At 40.1% G+C, this 18,945-nt stretch overlaps 1 protein-coding gene across 1 annotated transcript in view; it reads right to left on the reverse strand.

Moving 5' to 3' along the window:
- Nucleotides 1–1,515: 1,515 nt before the first annotated feature.
- Nucleotides 1,516–18,945, reverse strand: part of Cav1 (caveolin 1) — a 30,382-nt gene continuing 12,952 nt past the window's right edge. The window contains exon 3 of the mRNA XM_034518836.2: nt 1,516–3,725. Coding sequence (XP_034374727.1) covers nt 3,384–3,725 — 342 coding nt within the window. The 3' untranslated portion in view covers nt 1,516–3,383. The remainder of the gene's footprint in view (nt 3,726–18,945) is intronic.

The raw sequence follows: 18,945 nt of genomic DNA on the forward strand, positions 1-18,945 counted from the left end.
AATTCAATACTGTATATATTTATTACCTTATGCATTCATAAACAAATCTTTCTTTTTGTGGCTTTACCCTTTCCTCATATTAAGGCTGTCTTTTTTCACTTCTTATCCCCTCAAAATGTGGACAATTTGAAAGATAAGATGTTTGAAAATCAGTACTCATCTCAGGGATGGTGTGAGTGAGCTATTCAGACTGAGAACCCTAGTTTCCTGGGTCAACATGTATTATTTCTATATATGGAAATATATAAATGTGTGATTTATGAATCTGCTTATTGTTAATATGGAGCCAAAGTCTTCCAAACTGTGTAGTTGTTTGTATACCAAGTGATGGACCTGTTTCATGGGTGTGCCTGAACCAAGCTACAATGTGATTTTGATCATATGTAGACAATGAGACATTCATGACAAACAGAAAAATAGTTCACTTCTGTCTAAGGACACTTCCTTTATTCTCCTATAAGTCTCACTTCTGCCTGGATTGAGTGGCGATGATCAGGGTGTGTGCAGTGGAAACCCATAGGTAAATTCATAGTCTATGCAGAACTGCCAGCTCAGCAGCTCCCATGCTTCCTGAGAAAAGAGAGGAACCCAGTGATGTCCATGGATTTTTCTTATCTGAGAGAAATTAGAGATTTTTCAAAATCAAATTGAATTTGGAAGCTGTACTGGCTCATTTCATTTGTCAAATTGACTAGACCCTTGAAAAGTCCAGACATCTGGTCAACCATTATGTCATGGTTCCTTCAAGAGTGGTTTGAATGGCATTGCTAATTCAATTGCTAGATTGAATAAAGCAAGTTGCCCTCCTTCACACGAGTAGACCTCATTCAATCAGTTGAAGGTCTGACTAGAACAAGAAGTTGACCTACCCTCAAGTCAGATAGAGGTCTGTGCCTGAATCCTACTAACTGGTACATCGGTCCCTCCCACAGTTTTCACTGGAAAATGAGAGATTAGTTTTTCTGGAGTCTTGGGCTCATAGGTCCCTGAGCTGGATCCCTCGCATCCTGGCTCACCTTCTAGAAGTTGCCAGTATCCTAAATATGAAGCCAAGTTCTTTCTAATAAATCTTTTGTTTTTTATTTTTCTCTTGGTTTCTTTCTTAATCTCCATCTTTATCATTTCTGTCTCTGTCCTGTGGGTTTGTGTCTTTAGAGTATTTTAATACAGAATTCCAAATGTAAATTTAGGTGGAAATAAATGACAATATTAATATCCATGACATATGGTCATTGAGACTCAGATTAAAAGATAATAAACCATTGTATAAATTACTAAAATGGCTTTAAGTTAGTTATAAATTAGAACTAAACTATTTGAAGTAATCCATGAATAGCAATGACTTTTAGCAGAAATATCTCACTTAAATTATTTTTTAAAATTTGAGAAGTTTGCTAGCCCCAAACATAATACAAACATGTAAATATGCCTTGTATACCTGCTTACTACATACATACAGACATGCAGACACACACACACACACACACACACACACACACACACAAACAAAACTGCTTAACTGTTAAACAATTTTATTGTGCAGATTTAAAATCTTTATAGAACATGCAGCATAAAAAAGTGTAAAATATATCAGTAAGCATATAAAATTTCAGTAATCTTTTGGGTCAGCAATTTACTTGCATTAAGACTGAGTATCTAGAAAAAACAGACATGTCTTGGAACACACAGTTTACAGACTGAATCGTAGAACCATTTCCCAAGTGATTCTCCTTATATAAAGATAAAGAATATCTCTACATTTAAAAAGGTATACAGTCTAGTACATTTTCAGTTATGTACACAGTTTAAAAGTCAAACTGTGGCCATGCCAGTGTCTGTTTTAAATGCAAACAATCAAAGTAGGTAGCGGGTTGGTAAGGTGTCAGCAAACTGAAGGAGAAAACAAGTCAGGCAGGGTTCCAATAAATGTATGAACGTGAAAATAAAAGCCTATCTGGAATTTTAAAAATATCCCCAAAGGCAGAGCTGTAATGTGAGCAAGGGAATAAAAGGCTTTTGGTGTCCCAGGCAGGCAGCTTTCTGGAGACTCAGGTACACAGGTGAAATTCCTCAGTTTGGGTTCAGAAAAACTTGAACTTATTCCAGCAAGAACATTACCTCAAGCTTTTGTTACCTCCCCTCCCCCACCTTCTCTCTGAAGAAAATGATGCATGAATTAGGCCAAATGCTCCTCACAGGGGGAGAGGTCAAGCTTCACAGCATCACAGACTATTGCAAGTGCTACGTGTAGAAGGGGTCATGTTTGCAACAGGCTAGGCAGTCTCGTTTTTTTTGCAGCTTCCTTTTTGACATTCCTCCCTGGAGGTCTCACTCATCAGTTGAAAAAAGAGCACAATGTTGAGCCCCTCAACCATCCTAGCCCATCACTAAACCATCCTGGTGAGGGGTTACCTTAGAGTCAGGAACATGTGATTATTCTTGAAAATAAGCGAAACTGAATAGACAGGCTGGCCTCATTCAGTTGCTGAGTGGCAGAGAAAGCTGGCTTCTACTTCTGCCAGTCCAGAGAGGTCTCAGCCCCATTTGTCTGCTTCAAATCATTTCATTGGGTTAATGTTGACCAGGCTTAACATAGAGAAAGATGCTACATAGCTAAGCACAGATATCAACATCAACAGGTTCTGTATCTCAGAGTCAGAAAGAAGTACAGAGAACTAGCAAGTAGATTTTGTATGTTTTGTTTTTAGGAAAGCTGCTGGCATAATGCAAGGAGATGAGTTAGACCCTATTTGAAAAGAAACCATGAAAAATTAGAAGGCACAGAGATCTTATTCTCGGTATAGCAAATATTCAGGCACACAAAATAACAGGTTAAAATGTCAGGATGAGTACATTGATGATATTATGAACTGAACGTGAAGATTACAGTCTCCAAATTGATGGTGATCACTGGATCCCACCAGATTGCTAAAAGTGATGACAACAACCAACTACTCAAAGAGCTGGGACATATTTAAAACCTGCCTTTATGCCCTCAAACACATGACCATATCCTTAAACTCTTCCCTTTCTATGGCATCATCACCTTGGAGCAGTCAGTTGAGATTGTTGGTACTCTTCCCCCGCCTTCCCGTCTTTTCTATTTTTTTCTCAAATTAGTTTTCAATAATATTTTATATTTTAGCCAGTGAAACAATGATACACCTATAAAAAAGAGAGCAGGGATGGGTTTAAACATCCCAGACTGTCAAAAATAGATGCAGTAGCTCAGAAGAGACAAGTAGTATACATGAAAATGGAGGGAATGAATCTTTGTTCTTGACCAAGACAAACCATTCATAAATTGATGCTGTGATAGCAACTTTGAATTGGCACCAAGGAGACAGTAAGGGGGGGAAAAACTTCCATACTTGAAATGTCCCTCATATCTCTTTCTGCGTGCTGACGCGGATATTGCTAAATATCTTGCCGATAGCTTCAAAGAGTGGATCACAGAAGGTGTGGACATAGATGGAGTAGACACGGCTGATGCACTGAATCTCAATCAGGAAGCTCTTGATGCACGGTACAACTGCCCAGATGTGCAGGAAAGAGAGAATGGCAAAGTAAATGCCCCAGATGAGCGCCATTGGGATGCCGAAGATGGTAGACAACAAGCGGTAAAACCAATATTTCGTCACAGTGAAGGTGGTGAAGCTGGCCTTCCAGATGCCGTCAAAACTGTGTGTCCCTTCTGGTTCTGCAATCACATCTTCAAAGTCAATCTGAAAGAAGGTGAAGAATGTGAGAACAGAAGCAAAGGGGGAAATACCACTTGAGATGTATGCAAGTGTCTGAGATTTGTGTGCCAGCCCTGTGCAAGATAATTAGCAACCATCAGCAGCGTCTGCCTCCGTGGACCTCACTGGGAACATGAATATATGGATTCTCCTCAGATCTGATTATTCTAGGGTGGAGCTGAAAAAGGATTTTAACTTACATCCCAGGTGTTTCTTTACCGTGTCATCAGTTGAGGACTACTGCTTTCAGGACAAAGGGATGTGCTTTAAAGCAAAACTCAGAGACATGAGTAATGACACCCAACATTCACTAAAAGGTGAATGTGACCTAAGTTTTTACTGCCTTCAAAGACAATCATAATCCAGTATTAAGTACCAGACACATTCAGAATTAGACAAATCTGTTAATGACTTTTAAAACAGGATTAACAGAATCCTTTCAGGGAGTTAGGTCACTGTGAGCTGAGACACAGAGATGACTGTAGAGTGGTAAAGCAGAATTTTGGAAATGTATGTGATGGGGAAAGTGAAGAAGGTGCATGGGAATGCTGGGAGCCAGGCCTCAGGAGCAAGCAAGAATGAGACTCAGGGGTGTCACAGGCAGAGGAGACCAGAGTGACCACATCAGAAAGACAGGTTGAGACCAGAACGGGTATTGTTTTCCACACAGTGAGGGTCTACGAAGACATAAAAGCAGGGAAGAGCAGCTACAGCCACTCAGTTTCTTCAGATGAATTTGACAATGTGTGTGAGTATGTAAGTATGTGTATGTGAGTATGTATGTATGTATGTATGTATGTATGTATGTATGTGTGTGTCTGAGTTATGTGTGTGTCTGAGCCGTTTGTGTGTTTGTATTTGAGTGTGTATGTGTGTCTGAGGGGTGTGTGTGTGTGTGTGTGTGTGTGTGTGTGTGTGTTGGTCTTAAGGTAAAAGAAACCAGCAGGGAGACTGTCACAGCCCAAGTGAAGATGGTAGAATTAAGATGACGAGAAAGTGGTTATTAAAAAAAAAGGAAGAAACAAAGAAGGAAGAAAGTGAGAAAGGAGGAGAAAATGAAAATAATTCCTAGACATTATGGCAAGAACCCTTAGGACTTGGTTACTTCAAAGAGAGGAACAAAGGATGACCTTTGAACTCCCAATCGGACTGTTGGGGAGAACACACGTGACATTAGAGCAAGGAGAATATCAGAGAGAAAAGAATTATGTTAGCAGGACTGAACCTCACTTTAGAATTAGATAAAATGGGAATATAGTTTTGGTAATGATCAAGATATCAATATCAATGCTGCAAGAATCATACTTCAGAAGTACTTTTAGGAAGCCACTGGGAAGCAATCAAGCAAACTTGCAGTCACATAGCACTTACAAGTGCGTCTTTGTATTGGTGACCTAGAACCAATATTGGTTCTCGTCACTTAACAAAAGAGGAGACATGTGACTTTCTAAAGACAGAGCACACACAGCAATGGGGATCCTAGTGCAAATTCAGTCCTTTTGCAAGGACTCACCTACTCACCTACAATAGTTACGTCTTAGGCTTTATAATAAACTAAACAAAGTACAAGATTAAAAGCAATTATTAACAGGAAGGCACAGTAGAGCAACTGCTTCCTGGGGGCTACTATTTGAGGGGCTCTAGCATACTTTGAAATCCACAGAAACTGACGTCGACCAGATTCAGCCCAGCAGAGCTCAGAGTCTAGGCTAGAACTTAAGCTTCTTCAGGCTGCGGCTCAGTGCCAAAGAGCCACCTTTGATTTAGCACACCAAAATATCTTTGGAAAAAGTACATGATGCTTACCAGTCTTAAAGTTTATTTTCTAGAACATTCTGTTTCTTGCTCTATTGCCCAATGTTCTAACAGTATAATATGCAAAACAGTTTGGTTGTAATTTTGTAAATGAAGTTAAATAGATTTATGGTTATCGTATTTTTCCTCAGCATGTTTAGAACTAGATTGAGGTAAATATTTACTTGTGTTCATGTGTGTATGTGTGTGTGTGTGTGTGTGTGTTTTAACAGGTTGTAGAATATAGATAGATTAGGTGCAAGCACAAGGACATGAGTTTGGTCCTCAGAACACATTAAAAAAATAAGAGTAAACAAGTAAGCAAACATACAAACAAACCAAAGCCCACACCTGATATGTCCTCTAACACACACACACACACACACACACACACACACACACACACATACACACACCACACACAGACACTTAGAGAAAGGTAATTTACACAAGGCAAATCAGACCAACACTTGAATGATGCTTCTGTCCAACTTATTTATAATTGTCTATTTGCAAGGTTATGATAATAAATTCTTTCCAAAGCAATGAAAATGAGAAATTAAGGTTTTTTCCTTCAATTCATTTAAAATATATTCTTTGTTTTTACTTCTTTTTTTGTTTTTGTTTTTTAAATAAATAAATAAATAAATTTTATTTTTTAAATTTATTTTTATTTAATAAAATTTTATTTTATTAAATATATTTATATTTATTTATTATATTTACATTTCAGATTTTATCCCCTTACCCACTTCCCCCCACCACTAGGAACCTCCTATCCCATCCCCCCTCCTCATGCTTCTATGAGGATGTGCCCCCCACCCCCTACCCCCACCTCCCCTCCCTCACATTCCCCCCACTCGGTGTTCGTCCTTCATGGGACCAAGGATCTCCTCTCCCACCTAGGCTGACAAGGCCATCCTCCCCTACATATTTGTTTTTACTTCTTTAGAAATGTCATTATTTTAAAAGTGAAACTGAAGAAGTCAAAATTGTAAAATTATCAGTAAAATTTAAATCTGGGATCAAAGGATAAACAATGCATGGTGATTTACAAATATCCTGGGAGCGCACAACTGTTTGATTGTACAAAGCATACAAAGGCCCGCTCCTTTCATTACAGGGGAGGTCTATTATCAGTTATCCCAGAAATGACAACGAATTTTCCATGTGAACAAGAGGTTGGTTTGAGGCTTAAATCTGTCTAAAGAAAGTTAATAATTTCTTTAATACTGAGCCATTTTATGAAAAGTAGTTTTTTTTAAATGAACAGAGTATTTCACAATTAAAAGGCATATTAATAGACTTAAAGGCTTGACACCCTTAACTCTTCTGATTCTTAATAATTTCCCTAGTATGACCTCAGAGGCAGTGAACAAAGTGTGTGTGTATGTGAATTTGAATATATATATATATATTTGGCTCATACTAATGAAGTATATTTAGTTAGATAAGATATTTAGGACATATGTTTCTATGAAAAATTTCTTGTTGGCATCAGTGGGAGAGGAGGCGCTTGGTCCTGTGGAGGCTTGATGCCCCAGAGAAGGGGGATGCTAGAGGGGTGAGGTAGGAGTGAGTGAGTGAGTGGGTGGGTAGGTGAGGGAGCAGCCTCTTAGCAGCAAAGGGGAGGGGATAGGATGGGGGTGGGGCTCGTGCAGGGGAGACCAAGGAAGGGGGATAACATTTGAAATTTAAACAAATAATATGATTAATTTTTTAAAAAAAGGAATCCACAGTGGCTTAAAAGAATGAAATAGTACATCCAAATTAAGTGTAGCAGAAGGCAGAAGTAGTGCGGACTGGTGTAGCATCAAAGCCTGAGGTGATGCTTCCTCCTCCCTACGTCATTCTCCAGCGACGTCCACTAGTGCAGCGTGCTTACTTAGAGTACAAAGCACGTGCTCGATAAGCAACAGCGGTGACAGACTCCTTGACCAGATGAGCAGGGTTTTCAATAGATAAGCAAAAATGACACAGCCTCCAAAGGCTGTGAATTCAGCGCCTACTGCTGACTCAAGAGGACTAACGTGTATTTGTGTTGCCCTCCTCGCAAGTCTCTGAGATGCTCACTCCTACTCCTTTTCGAAGGTGAGAGAAGTTAATAAATTGATCAAGGTCACCCAGATGCTAGTGAGCAAAGCCAGAATGTGTCAAATTTCGGGTGTATAGTCCTTTGCTTCCACAGCTGGGAATCCAAACTCTCACAAAAGTCCTGGTGCTTGACCCTTGCTGAGGTTCATGGGTGCCTAGAAGCGCTCACACTGTGGTTGTTAAAGGCAGAGCTCTTGCTAATATTATGACTTTAAGCCAGGACATCTGGTAAGGAGGATATTTTGAGTTTTGTGTACTGATTATTTTTATACCACTCTGAACACTATGTGCTCACAATCCTGGGAATTCAGCCAGGGACTGTCAAGCTAAATGGTAGATATGGAAACTGAGGCAGACACTCTCATGGTCCCAAATGAATCAGACAAAAAGCTAAAATAGAATGCTAATTTCATAGACCCCAAGTGCATGAATAGACCAAGGCCCCACAGTGTTTCCATTTTTTTCTGTACCTGATCTATCTCTAGGTACCCACACATGTTCCTTGCCTTCTAAGACATTGGCTTGGCAGGATGTCTGCATGTTTTAGAGAGGTGTCTTTTTTATACTGTGACCGTGACATTTTTATACTTCAGTTAGGGTGAATAAAACTGGAATGAATACTTTAAATGGTGTGTGTGTGTGTGTGTGTGTTTCTGTGTGTAGGGTGCTGGGGTCTAAACTCTGTTGCTCATGAGTGCACACCGGTTCTTTTAATCACTGAGCCATCTCTTCAACTCTGAGGAATACTTCAAAAAATATCTTTAGTATATATGTTGACTTTCAAAATATTCATTTTGTTAGACAAATGATGGTGCCTTTTTCTGCCAGTCCCTTGGTGCTTAGTGTTTGCACAGAGCATCAGACTGATCAATCAGCCATCAAAATGGCCACCCTTGAATTCACTTTCCCAGGAGGCTTATCCGTAAGACTTATCCCTCTCCATTGTAACTGTCCCTCGGTAGGCATGGAATTTTGCCCTGCCATTGACTAGATGATTGTTTTCCTAGCAGGACTAGCGTGTTCAGAGTGTTTCTGGCTTCACCTAGAGCAATACTTTATATGCTTACTCAGATTTAGACTGGCATAGGAATTAGAAATTTGCTTTTCTTAGAAAAAAAGACAACAAACCCAAATGGTGTAGGCACCCTGTGGCTTTTAGAATGAGATGCCTCAGATGAAGCTAAGTTATTCTACCAAAGAATTGGTTTTTCTGTTCTGTAACTGAAGGAGCATACTCGCCATTTGGTAATGGGGCCACTCTGCAGACGTACAGATCAAAGTCACAGATGCACTTCAGTAATATTTCTGTGTCTCAATGGATGCTTCCTCAGGAGTCAACAGTTTATATTACCAGAATTTTATAAATGATGCTAAAATACCTTTTCCCAGCATTGGCTGTTTCTGAAACATAACAAAGTCTAGCCACAGGTGTCAAGAATAACAATTTGTCTTGTTATGTTTTGATAATGCTTGGTTAATGCAATAAATCTCAGAAGATCCTATCCTGTTAAATGTATCTTAAGGTAATATTTTAAAGACAGTTTGCATGTACATAGGAATAAAATACAGTCATTTTTTTCCAAACGCTGACCATTTTTTTTCTAAATGACAGTCAAGACAAATTTAAGAACCTTTCCTTTGTGATTTTGTATACAACAATGTTTTCATGTTTGGTTTCAGTGGAGAAAATATAGTTTTATACTGTCAATAAAAACTCTGTATTAGAATATATGAACTATATATCAGCACATTATTAGGATAATTAAATGTATGTGTAGGACATAATACTATGTTCAGTAAACATCTTGGCAGCCAAGATGTTTACTGAAGACCCATCTGCTGTCTGTCCAACACAGTTATACTGCTGCCCCCGAAGAATCCTAACCACTTAGGTAATTGAAGCTGTCTCTTGATCTCAGAGTTATGTCATGCTTAGTTTGTACCTGGTATAGTACATTAGTATTAATGATGAGTGGTTTGTTGAGAATATGGATATGACTCAGCTGTGACCAATAAGGTTTAAGTTAGTCTGTTATTTATTTATGTGTGTGCACACTCACAGGCACGTGCATGCTAGTATGTGTACAGACACTGGCAGAATCCAGAATAGGACATCAGATTCCCTGAAGCTGAACTTACAAGCAATTTCAAGCCACCAAATGTAGGTGTCAGAAGTCTAACTCTGGTCCCTTGTGAGAACAGTGACCATTCTCAAGTTCTGGCCGTCATTCCAGCCCCTAGAAAAGCTTTATACTCCTTAAGATACAGGTGCTTATGGGGAGACCCCTTTATATGATGATTTCATAAAGTGACATCATCTCATGATCATGAGGTGACATGAATGAGTGGAAGGACATCAGGATAGGAAAGATGCTCCTTTTGCCATTGACCAGATATGGAAACAATGCCAGAGATACTGACCACTTAGATTCTCCCATGCGATGTGTATACACCATCAGTGCAAACCACCGCTCTAGGTTTCATTCCTAGAACATGCTTCTCTGTTGCTAGGCATTGTAAGTGCACATTTAGAAACGTGTTCCTTGTCTGGCCTCAACATTGCTTTCCCACACTGCTAGAAATTCCCACAGATCATAGCCAAGCTTCATTCAGGAACTGTTTACTTTACATTAATATCAGAATGATAAATTAGCTATGAATGAAGCAGCACAATCAGGTTTTCATTTATAGAAATGAAGTTAAAATATAATAGCCTCTAAAATGGGTCTTAAGGGTTTCTTTCCAGATGTTTATGATTTTGCAATGCCCTCTGCTTGAGTTGGTGGTTAGATGTGATTGGTCTTCAAACATGCTGAGATCTCTGAAGAATTTACAAAACACTAATGCCTTGCCTTGTGTGCCATTCTTGCTCTTTGGTTTACTCTTTTGGAACTTAGCTGCCATGATTGGGTTACCTTCAAAGGGGGTTGCATGGGCAAGACATAGACGAGGTTCCTGGCTATCAATTCTTGAGACACTGGAAACCGCAGTCCAGAAACTTAAGAGGACAGGATGCATCACCAACCACATTGATAAGTCTGGATGTGGCACTTCCCCCATCTTGGCTTTGGGAGGATCTAGTACTGACAACTGGATTGCACTTCGTGAGAGACCCTGAGCAACCACTCAGCTAAGTCACACCACACGGAAAGCATAAAATCATGGATGGTTGTTGGTATAAATTACTGTATTTGAAGATAACTTGATATGAGGGGATAGACAATGAATCCAATTCTAAAGAAAGCCCCCTCCATGTTACTGCTTTTACTTTATGTCTTTTGTATTAGACAACTCAACTTTCATACCTATATAAAAACATGTAGAGTAAATATATACATAACTTCTCAAAATTTTGTGCTGAGGCTAAAATAGGTAAGGATATGAGAAGGAAATTCATCCTCTTAAACTTTTGCAGTCCACACAGTCTTAGAGAAATAATCAGACCACTTTCAGTGTTTGTGTAACACTATCCACCCATATACCTCAAATGGAGCTTAGGACCAGATCTGATCGTTGGTCTTAATTGTTACCTTAATAGGATTTACAGTTACCCTACAGTTTACAATGTAGCCGCACCTTAGGCAGAGAGCATTAACTGGCTCAAGCTGGCTGGTTCCTTCCAATGGTGATTGAGACATAAATAGATCTGAAGAAAACGCAGTATTATCTGCTAGCATTTGCTCCTTCCTGAGTGTACCCACCTCTAGTTTTTTGGGCCTTCCAATGTGGACCGGATACTAGCAGCTCTCCAGAAAGCTTTCTTCTAGTTTAGCTCCTGTTGGGGATTGCTGAGGCACCCAGTTTTCAGGATTGAGAAGCTACTGGAATTTCAGCCTTTCCAGAACGCAGATTCTTGTTATTAAAATACCCAGAGTTGTATTTTGTAAGACAGGCTAATAAATCTTCTCTTACATACATTCTATTGGTTCTGTTTTCTCTGGAGAATCTTACCTAGATGTCAGCTATGCAATCACCCAGACAACCAAATCTAGACCTTTAAATCTAATACTCCAAAATGCACCTACTTTATGGTTCTTGATTTTCAGAAATTCTCAACATGACTAACACGGCAAGAGGAACTTCAAAGGAAAAAAACTACATATTCTCAGTTAGCACTCTGATCAGACATTTGTGGAGTGGAGTCTGAGGTCTGCACTTTTCTTATTTCAGAAGGATCTCCTATGTAGCTCAGGCTCTTCTTGAACTGAAAATCCTCCTGCCTCAGCCTTTTGAGTGCTAAGACTAAAATCCTGTCTGTCTGTTTGTATGTCAGTATATGCATGAGTGCAGGTACCTGCAGAGAAAGAAGGGATGCAGTATGTTCTGGAGTTATCGTTACAAGTGGTTGTGAGACATCTGACAAGGATGCTGGGTACTGAACTTGTATCCTCTGAAAAAGCTTTATCCTCTCTTAACCACTGAGCTATTTCTCCACAAAACTCCCCCCAGGGCTTTCACTTTAAACAAGACTTCTTTCCTCAGTGATAAATTTTATTGAAGCACATGATGGCTCCTTACAGTTAATGACAGCCCTGTTTCTATGTTGTAGTCTCTGGGCCTTGTGTCTCTGGCTTCCTTCCTTTTTCCTCTGTGAGTTTCTCTTATGCTGGATACCACCTGGATGCTAACGAATAAATGGATGTAAACACTCTCAGAAAAGCTTTTTCTAATTTCAATCTACCGACGTGGACTATTGTTCAAAAATAAATGCCCGTGATCATTATGAAAAACCAGTCAGTAGAAATCGTAGTGTATCTCCATCACTCTACATCCAACAAAAACCAATGTACAGCTTTGTTTAAATGAAATACATATTTTAAAAATTCTAATATGTGTACCAAATCTAGTCACACAGAGAGAGCATGTATTCCAACTTCTAACTCTTCTCTGTTCCCACAATTTCCAACATGTTGAGAAACCTTTGAAGCCAATGGAATAATATTGTGTCTGAGCATGTGGGGATGGAGCAGGATGAGAAAGCGCACCGTTAAATGCTACCAGAACACAGAAACTTTGCTGCAATTCCCATGTGTTTTCTCAGAAGCAGATTTTACTGGGCAGAACTGGCACCACTGAGCCAGAGGATATGGTGCCCTTACAGCTGTGCCGAAGGCAGAGGGTCTGGATTATGTTATACATGCCCACGATCACATGGGTCCTTGGTGACCCACCCATGCTTTAGAGGAATGTAAATCTGGGATAGAAACATTGCTTCATGTTCTTGGCTTGGAGGCCTGCTGCTTTTCAGTAGAAGATGTGAAGGAACTCATCTTTCAGAGGTTACCAGGCCCATGTCTGGAAGGATAGAGCCATAAACAGAGCTTTAGCATAAGATGCTGAGTGTGAGCGAGTGAAATATTTTAGAGTATAGGTTACAGGGCAGGAAGAGGTTTGCAGGGACAAGCCTGGACTTTAGTTTGGCCACCATCTTCCCTCCTTGTGTTCCGCCTTCAGTAACCTCATGCTTTCCTGGCCAGAACCTTGATGGGTGAGGGTGGGGGTGAGTTGTCACTCCTTTCTGTTTTCCCTGTCTCTCTCTCCCCTCTCTCCCCAGAGCATTTTATTTCTCCCTTTTTTTCTGAGGGACAGTTTCTCAAACACTAATAAAAGACTTCAGAATTTCCAAAAGATATTGTCAAAGTACGAATTTCTGGGTCTCAAATCAGAGTTAGTAGTCTGTGCTGGGGTACCTAGGTATCTTTCTCTAGCCTGAATTTGAGGCAGGAGGTTGTAGGGAAAAGCAAAGCTGCCTGTAGAGAGGATCTCAAAACCTTGGTATGAGGATCTGAATGAACGCAATGCTACACAGTGTGTTGTTTGTGAAATGTGATACATTGTCCAGATCAACGACGTGGAGGCTGCATTTGCCTTCTTTCGTGGCGGTATCATTTTTTTTTCTTCAAACAAGTGGGTACGATGGTGTCAGCACCAAAGGGATGTTCAAAGTATTTAATAGTTAACTTATGGAAGATGTGTAGGATGGTGCCAGCTGTATGAGGAGCACTGGTCTTCCTGTATGAGGAGCACTGGTCCTCCTGTATGAGGAGCACTGGTCCTCCTGTATGAGGAGCACTGGCCCAGTTGTCTTGGTCATGAAGGAGTATGATATATTCTGAGAGTTGCGTCACATTTCACCATTGTAGGCTGAATATTCCCGGTCTGATAACATGGGAGTTTGTATTTTGCCATGCATTGAATTGTGTCCCCATTGTAAGCTAAATTAAGACCCTGATTTCCAGTAAACACAGGGAGAAGGCAAGTGATGATGGAGGCAGGGAATGAGGTTAGGCAGCTGCCATCTAGAGACTGCCAAGAGTGTTCAGCAATCCATGGCAAACAAGGAAAAGACAGAGATCAGCAGGAGCTTTCATAGGGATCATGGCCTTGCTATCATCTTGATTTTGGACCCTTCACTTTCAGTCCAGGAGACAATGGATATCTGTTGCTTTAAAGGCACCCAGCTTGTGATGGTTTGATGGGGTTGGGGGACTCCTGGGAAATGCATCTACATCTCCCTTAAAGTTTCAAAACTTATTTTCAGCATCAGGGTTTGGGGATTTCTGTTTCTACACTTCATTATAGGTGGCCCTCTCTTTCTTAGGGTGATCCCAGGTGGGAACCTAGAATGTACTGTGTAATTGAGGCTACTTGGCGAGGAGTCTTATCAAGTAACCCATATGCCTCAGTTTCCGTGTCACAAAGGGTCTAGTTGCAGATGTCTCTGTACAAAGCAGGCTGAGTATCTCTTGGTTCCTTTTATTCTCCTCGGACTTCTGGTGTCCGTTTGGTGCCACTTGTTGATGCTGAGTGTCATCAAACCGGTGACGGAGAACAGACAGTGGTGTAAAAATAGAGCAAGAAAAGGCCAGAGATAGGAAACTGAAGAGGGTGTGTTAGTGAACTTGGGCAGAGAAGAATGATTGTTTGGGCGCACTTGTGTTGGCCATGCAAGAGGAGGAATAACTGTAGCATTCATGGTAAATTGTGTCCCCAATAGAGAAGGCTTGCCTCATTAAACATATGGAGATCTTATTTTGTGCAAACACCCAATTAGAAGGCTCATCTGGAGGTCTGGCTTGCTCACTGAATTCTGTTTATACTTTGGTGTTTATTGTTCTTTAAGCTTCTGGGCATGTCATGGGACAGACATGAATGATTACCATACTTTTTTTTTTTTAAAAAAAGGCTTTTTATATTTTATCAACATACAACAAGCAGAAATGCCTTTGCCATTTTCAGGATCACCCTTTAGTCCTTAAATACATTTGAGTCACAGCCTTTTAAAGAGTATGAATTCCTTTTTCAGTTGCTACTGTGCCCATCCTGACTTCAGATGTTGCTTCCTACCACTCGGCTCAGTCAAGGGAGCATTATGAACAGCATTAATTTTACCTCACTGCAGGAATATTTTCCCTCCAGTGCTTTTAGTCTGTTTATTAAACAAATAGAAAATGAATGAAATAAATCTCTGCAGGCCTGAACACTACTTGGCAAACAGGGGAAAGGATACATACTAGCGTCATTGCAAGGAGAATCACAGCCCATTGTACAGAACTAACACTTTACGTAAGAGCTCCTGACCTTTACAATGGGGTTTTCCACGTGGACATAATTAGCAGACTGGTATTTAGGTCTAGATGAGCCATTGTTGTTGGAGGTGCACCGTAGGAAGATTATCAGTGTCCTTAAAGTCTACTCTCTAGATGCCAGTAACACCCTCCAAATTGTGACAAGTATAACCGTCTCTAGACATTGCCAGATGTCCTCTTGGAAGGGAAGCAAAATTGCACCTGGTTAAGAATCCTGCCCTAGAAACTCATACTATGCTGTGATGAGGTAGTACTTGACTTTAGGAGTATCTATAGCCTGGAATGCTGTCTGTTTATTGCAGCGATGTTTGCTTTGCTCTGCTTTGGCCTTCTGGAGCCATTTATTTATCCATCTAATGTTTGGGAAGCATTTACTTTTTGAGGATGGAATAAATGAAATGCGGAAAGGGAGCCAGGTGAGGGTCAAAGGGCAGACTCTATGTCATTGAAAGGGCACAGTGTACATAAAATAGATGTGAGCTTTGACTTTGCAGACTCACTTAGGAATCTACAAGGGAGGGCAGTGTCCTTCTGGGATAGACTCATTTACTTTTAGGTAAGAGAAGAAGGCATTCTACCAACTTAGAAACAGACATTTAAATACATGAGCCTATGGGCACCACTCTCATTCCTGCTGTCTTAACAGACATTTGTGCATTGTAGCTTCTCTTCCTTACAGGCAATTGATATCTTGATGGACTCCCCTTTAAGAAACAGTTCTGAGTCTGTTATTTATCAGGCTATAGATTAGAGACTGATTTCACTGCTGATAGCCATTTTTTTTTCAACCCAGGTATAATTGTGAAAGTATGAACAAAGGCTGAGTATTGGCAGGGAAGATGGCTTAATTTAGTTCTGTGTATTGTGATACTTTGGAGTTAGACCTACAGGTCTTACGTGTAGCTTTGCTTGTGTGAGCTGATGGGTCCCCTAGGAGAAATCCCTTGGTTTAGAACTCCAGAGACTCTGTTTACCTTCAGAGTCACACAGCTGGGGTGCTAAGTGATGGGATTAAAATTCTGTGGGCCTTTAAATGCTAAACTTTATGTCAGTTGGAGAGAAACAAACTTTACAACTCCCTGACAGGAAAATATGACTCAAAGTAACTTGCCTTTCCTTTGCCTCTTAGTCATCTGATCCTATTGCTCACAGATGGGCCTTAAAAGAACTCCAGAAACAGGGCCACAGGAACGAGGTGAATTTGACAACCGTTGGCTTCATAAAGTCTATGATTTTCTATTCGCCTAGGTCCATTAGACCACTGCTCTAACTGAAGTTACAATTATGCCCTTTCTGCTTAACAAACTTAGATGAACAGGCTAGCTGCAAATGAGGAAAAAGAAATCTTAAAGGTTTAGAGCCAACTTGGAAACTGAATTCTAGTTCATTTTGGAATGCAAGCAACCAATTTGGAGGTGAACACAATAAAAGAGAAGCATGCAAAATATAGAGTCGAGATGAAAATGAACTTGGATCTAGATTGTCTTCAGAACCCAATGTGTATTGTGGAACATACAGGTTCAGCACAAACATATACTATTTATTAATGAGAAGTCTTCCAACATTTTCTGTCAACTTTATTTTGGGGCTTCTACTGTTGTATAAATGTTGGTCTATTTGAATTATAAATTATTAAAAATAAAAGTGACTTAGGAGTTCTCTAGTTCTAAATTTTGATTGTTATAGACACAGGAAGTAGATAGGACTTTGCCAAGGCCCAGAGGAACATTAGCGATATGTGTCCAAAAGAGGACTGGAAGTAAAATTTACTTTGGGGGAATCAGTTTCCCCATCTGCTCTGAAAAATGACTAGCATCAGGAAATGTCTGTCAATGACTTGGAATCTCTTCTCTGCAAGGCACTGGAGAACTTAGGGGTACCTGCCTGGTGTGGATTCTCTGAAGTTCCCCATGGCTACTGGCACTGTGGGAATTTCATAGCACATTTAGGAGAAAAATGGATGTGAGTTGTAAGTTCCAATGCAGTTAAGTAAACGGGCTGGACATAATGTTTTGGTGCTCTGAACAACAGGCTGTGTTCTTGTGGGAGAATAGACAAGTATAATCCAAGAAAAGAGAGGTAACTCATGGCTGGATTTTATAAGTGACAAGAATTCCACTCTACATGTAAAGTATATCTCGTATAGCTGCTACAGCAGAAAATATTATATTCCAGTAAAATGGTGAAGACCCTCCTGTCCACCACTAGGAAAGAGCTAGTGCAGTAATATTTACCCTAATGCTTTTATGTTTATGAAAATTGTACTGTGATTATTTAATTAATAAGTTCTGCTGAGTCTAAACCAGTCTGAGCTTAATTCTGACTGTGTATCAGCTGCATCTAGAAGCTGTGAAGAAAGACTTCATGGAGCCTGGGCCCTACCACAGAATAACTGCATCCGATTTTCTACATATCATCATGTAGTGTTTTAAAGTGTTCTCCAGATGATCTGAGGCTGGGTGAAGAGCCTCTCTGTGCAAGCCACACCCTCTCATGAGGTTACATCTTAAGATTCTATCACAATGGGGTTTATAGAAGCAGCAAGCACTGTGAATATGTGCTGTGTAGGAGGGAGTGGAGGGCGGGTTTGCCATACAGATAATGCTTCATGCTGACATTTGGTCACTACAATGCATGCATTTTCCAGTGTTTCACTTTTGGGTGTTCTCCATCACCAACTAAAGTAAAGCTACACCAATTCTTTACTCAAGCAAATCAGGCATTCTGTTGAAATAGATAACAATGTTCATATATGTCTATGTTAGGCAGTGTGTGTGTGTGTGTGTGTGTGTGTGGTCATACAACAAGTTGTAATTGCAGAGGGATGGAGAGTTGAGAAGTTGTATAGAAATACACACACAACTATCAGGAAACCACTTCTTGTGACACATTGACACATTCCTGGGATTAACCACTGTTATTACTTGGAAGTATTTTCTACTTTCTTATCTTTTCTTGAATAATGGCTGTCTGGGTAATATTTCTCTTGTAAGTCTCCTAGTAACCTCAAAATAAGCAAAGATAGCTGTCATTCCACGATCTTTCCCAAAATACCATTCAGACCGAAAAGCCCTCTTTTCATTGGGCATTTCTCTCCCTTTACTCCCCCCCGCCGACCCCCCCCCCCCGCCACCACCTGCCTTTTTCAACTCTCCAAGGTTCCCCAAGAATCTTCATACTCTTTCAAGATCAAAATAGAAGCCCACGTCCTAATAGTGTGTAGCATAGTAAGGTAAAGATTCTTGAAGGTGGCATTCTTTTTGAGACATCGAACCATGCTTGATTTGAAACATCATTTAATTACAGAGATGTTCAATGTTCTTGAACAACTGACAGAGTTAGTATGTGTCTCCTATTGCTCAAGGGACTTTGTCTTGATCCATTAAGGGTGTGTTTACACTAGTGACAAAAAAGGTCTTGGTCCCAAGGGCAATTGAATCATTATGGCAGAGCGATCTAGTGTACTATGTTCAACAGACAGACCGTCTTTCTACATCACGTTTCCTTGAAAATGACTTGAAAATGAGATGTCTTTCATTGTTATTTTCTATTCTTATGTTTAATTATCTGCTTTTCATTATGTATTTTATTTCTAGTCCCTTCACACAATTGTGCTTTGTATTGGTCATTATTTTTATAGGCTATCTATAATTTACCAAGGACACCTTGATTTTATTTTTATCACAGATGTCGATAAGGTCATCATAACTGGTGTTATCTGTGAGGTG

This window comes from Arvicanthis niloticus, chromosome 15 (assembly GCF_011762505.2).
Source record: "Arvicanthis niloticus isolate mArvNil1 chromosome 15, mArvNil1.pat.X, whole genome shotgun sequence".
Taxonomy (NCBI): domain Eukaryota; kingdom Metazoa; phylum Chordata; class Mammalia; order Rodentia; family Muridae; genus Arvicanthis; species Arvicanthis niloticus.